This window comes from Pseudochaenichthys georgianus, chromosome 16, assembly GCF_902827115.2.
Source record: "Pseudochaenichthys georgianus chromosome 16, fPseGeo1.2, whole genome shotgun sequence".
NCBI classification, from domain to species: domain Eukaryota; kingdom Metazoa; phylum Chordata; class Actinopteri; order Perciformes; family Channichthyidae; genus Pseudochaenichthys; species Pseudochaenichthys georgianus.
In genome coordinates, this window is record NC_047518.2 from 40,622,485 (window position 1) to 40,626,914 (window position 4,430).

Consider the following 4,430-nt stretch of genomic DNA (forward strand, 5'->3'; position numbering starts at 1 on the left):
AAATGTCATCTGTGGAAGCCGTGGCGCTGTAAAAAGCACGACCAATCATCTGAGCCGGCCCGGCTAAAGTAACTGGATGGCCTACCTGCCTGTCAGCCTTCCATCGGGGCACAAACTTATCTCGTGCCCTCATTGGTCATGTGCGCGTTCATGTGTGTTGGGGGAGGGGCTCTGAGAGGAAGGGGCAGATTTATTCCGGCTGCGTACTTTCAAATTCTAGCGCACTCGAGCTGGTTTCTCCATTCTTACCTAGCCTACCTTTAAATCGTGGAAACATAGAATAATAATAATTAGCATAATAGGGCCCCTTTAAGTAAGAAGAACAAATGACACAGCAGAGCCTCCACTTTAATAAACAATCGCACAAACATCTTTGGTTCAAATGATTATGTTTCCATTTCTTTATTGGGTACAACCAGACAAAGTGAGATACAATTGTGTAGCAAGCTGCTGAAGGTTGAGGAACAGGGAGAGGAAACATCAGGGCACAAAAGATCAAACACATCGGCAGTGACGTGAGTGAAAAGGAGACAGAGAGAAAGAAGCTAACGAGTGCATCGGGGAAAGTGCTCGCTGCCAGGAGGTGAAACACTGATTTCTCTCCTCCGGGCTTTGTTCAGGATTTGCTGCAACTGGCTGCAGTCAATTAAAGTCAATCACTTGCTGAAGCGTATGGTCAATAGCTACAGTGCATTTCAGTTATTTGAAAATGATTAGTCCTAATGCTTTTAATCGTGTCTTAGTGAAGTTAAAGCTCTGCGGAAACAATTGTGATCATTTCATTACTATGTGCCCGTCAGGGAAATAAAGCGTGATTGATATGTTGAGCGTGCTAATTAGCTTGTGTGCTAACGCTAATGGCTCTTAAAGGGCAGTGGGGTTGCGAAAGTTGTGCCCAGCAAAGCGAGCCTGGTCACCCAACTGTTCCTCAATCCTGAGAGGAGGAAGAAAGAGAAGGAAAGGGAGATAAATTAAGAGCAGGCAGAAGACTGTGAAGGAGAAGAATATAGACACAACGTGAAAAGGAAGAAGAAGAGAGATGTTAAAGTGGCATGAAGCTAATAATTGAATATTCACCTCATGAGCTGATTGTATTTGGCCAGACGCTCTGATCGACAGGGAGCTCCAGTCTTGATCTGGAGGTAGAAACAAATATCAAGAACACACATTACAAACCCTCGGTATTTGGAAAGCAAGAAACACTCGTTTTAACCATCAAGTGATATTTCCACAGCTTTTAAATAAATCACGGATGTAAAATGTCAAAAATAATGGCAGCTATTTCTAAAATGTCACATTAACATTTCTAGACCAAAAGTATTCACTGTAAATAGAGAAGCAGCCTTTTCTAGTGCCAGCATTTTGTAGATGTAATCAGCGAATGTTTGGTTTGTTTTTCTTAAGATCCGATTGACAATATTGAATGTTGGTGTTCTGTGGACTTACTTCAGTCATTTCAGAATTACAGTGCATGGTTATTGTGTGATATAGCTTAAATTGCTAAAAAGGCAATGTCATCATTCCATTTATTTTTTATTCCATTTCGTTTTTATTAATCACTTTAGCATTCTTGCACAAGTCGTCTGTTTTTTTTGTGTTGTCTTGTTTTCCAAACTGTGCTGTTGCATTGTTTCGTTTTATATTGTGTCATTAACGTAATGTGACGAAGACTAAATAATGAAATGAAATGCAATGAAACAGTGTGTGTGTGTGTGTGTGTGTGTGTGTGTGTGTGTGTGTGTGTGTTACCTGTCCAGTGCAGAGACCGACCACCAGGTCAGCTATGAAGGTGTCCTCTGTTTCTCCGGAGCGATGACTCACCATCACTCCCCAGCCGTTCTCCTGAGCCAGCTTACACCTGAGAGGCAGAATAAATACACACAAATATGTGATGCATGCTCTCTAGTGGCAGGCATCTTCACGGACATGTTTGCATACTTGTTTATATAAGGTTATAGTAAATTGTATTTTGATATATTCATTTATTATAGCATATAAGAGTTCCTTTCATGTTCTTTTAATTGTGTGGTATTGCAATATTATTATTTCAGCCCCTGTTCATGGCTTTGTTAAAGTGTTACTTTGAGACTTATCTGACATAAAGTTTGTACTTATTTCACCATAAGATTTGATGTTTTTGACCAATAACTCATAGTTTTTCTGACCTCGCATTTCATCTAACCTTGTTTTCTTGTACCTTGGCTATATGGATTAATATTTAATCAAATCAAATCAAATAAAAAATGTAGCATAGCCCCATCACAAGAAATGCCTCAAGGGGCTGTACAAAGCAAACAAAAACAAGATACAAACGTCATAGCGTAAGAATGATAAGAACATCATACAATATGTGTCTTTGTCTATGCATCACACACACACACACACACACACACACACACACACACACACACACACACACACACACACACACACACACACACACACACACACACACACACACACACACACACACACACACACACACACACACACACACACACACACACACGCACACACACTCACGCCTTGATGGCCTCGGTGACAGAGCCGATCTGGTTGACTTTGAGCAGCAGGCAGTTGCAGGCCTTGTCGTCGACGGCTCTCTGGATCCTGCGGGGGTTGGTGACGGTCAGATCGTCTCCCACCACCTGCACGGTTTATAAAAACACAGTCACCGACAGATTAAAGTGCACGTTGCTCCTCACAGTGTCAGGTCCACGCTGCCCAGGAAGTCTGTTGTCGGCCTACGTGTGTAAATCCAGGTCATCTGTATATTTCTGGTTTATTTCTATTCCTATTTTGAGATGTTTATATTATAGAATTGTTTATTTCTACTCTTTTAATTTGTTATTATGTGCAATGTCTGGTTTTGTTTTATGCTGCTGCAACACATTTTTTTGTTAATAATTAAGAAAGTACATCTCATTTGATCTTAGTTACTAATTCACCCCCAGATAAAAAGTAAAACGTTTTTTTCTCATGGCATTTTCTTAAACTGATGTTTAACTTTATTAAACCTAACCTTTTTAGTGTCTTCCTTGCTGCTGTAAAGCAGGGGGTCTTCATCGTTTTTCAGGAAAAGGACCCCTTAGCTGGAAGGTCCCGCGTCATGGCCATTTCTACTGATCATAATTCCATTGTTGAGGTCTACTAGAATAGATTTACATTGTGCTATTTTCCAAACTCACATTGGTTTCTCACAGCATCTCTGTGAAGTATGTGTATTCACTCTCTGTCCTAAACGGCTTGTTGGAGCTCCTGCCCCCCCCCCTTGTGAGCCCAGTGTGCTCTGATTGGTCGGTACGTTGCGAGGCTCGCTGCTCAGTGAGCTGGCTTACTGGTGTGGTTTCCGGGTCGTCGATACAGCGAGACAGCGCGAAACTCATCCTGAGCACACAAACACTCACAGCCGAAGTAAAAACAATAAGTGTGGCTTGATATTGAGTAAGAAAAAGGTTTCTAACGCTGTGAGAACGGGTCTGAGAGCATTTCTCCGCCATCCCAACTCGTCTATTACCAGCGTTCAGGGAGCTCTATGCAAGTCAATGGGACTCCCTGTCACAATTCACATGTTAGGTCACGTTTGTAGTTTTGTCTGTGTTGGTGTTTTTCTTGTCTTTGGGTTTCCTGTCTTATTGTGTTAAGTGTTCACCCCCGTTTCCTGCCTGTCTGCTTTCTGTCTGTTTCCCTCCCTGATTACCCGATTGTGTTCACCTGTTGTCCTTGTGTTTCTCCTCCCCTGCCCGGCTGTTTCTCGTTGTCATGATTACCCCTTCTTGTATTTAGTCTTGTCTCTGTCTGTGTTCAGTGTTGGGTCATTGTTTGTTGGTGACGGAGTTCACCGGAGAGTGTTCTGTTCTGTGTTTGTCATTTATCCTTGGAATAAAGGGTTTCTCAAAAGTTATCTGCATTTGGGTCCTGCTTCCTTCACTCATCCGTGACACTCCCTGTTAGTTGAACATTTACGCTAAAGGTCCTGGTGTGTGAGGAGCTCCGCGGATTGGTCCATTTTGGATCCGGGAACTGCATGACGTCATGCGGTTCCCGGAAGAAACAAATGGAAAAAGAGAAATGTGCAACGAGGCGTTCTGGGGCAGCACAGACAGGTCTTCTCTGTGTGAGAGTTGTACTCGCTACAGGGTGCACTTTGAGGGCTGTGACTCTGCAGACCGTTCACATGCAGAAAAACCTTCATAACACACAAGGGGACGGGTAATAACCAGAAAAGCATGACATGGGCCCTTTAAAGAGAGATTGAGCAGGAATTCCCTATTAAATGTATAAATGGAGTTGCATATTAAACTAGACCCAGACAGCAACTTGCATGGTGGTCTGAAATGCCAGATGGGGCATTAACATTCATTTTTATAGTGAATACAATAGTAAGAAAATGAAATGATAACTATTGAAAGATTAAGATTTATTTTGAA

General features: G+C 42.2%; 1 protein-coding gene across 1 annotated transcript; it reads right to left on the minus strand.

Annotated features, from left to right (window-relative positions):
- Positions 1 to 372: 372 nt before the first annotated feature.
- LOC117461306 (gamma-enolase-like) lies at positions 373 to 3,386 on the minus strand. Its single transcript, XM_071206079.1, has 5 exons — positions 3,305 to 3,386; positions 2,524 to 2,659; positions 1,750 to 1,858; positions 1,078 to 1,136; positions 373 to 934 (listed from the first exon to the last, which is right to left on the minus strand). The coding sequence occupies exons 1-5, from the start codon at positions 3,384 to 3,386 to the stop codon at positions 865 to 867; spliced, it is 456 nt and encodes a 151-aa protein (XP_071062180.1). The 3' UTR covers positions 373 to 864.
- Positions 3,387 to 4,430: the final 1,044 nt, after the last annotated feature.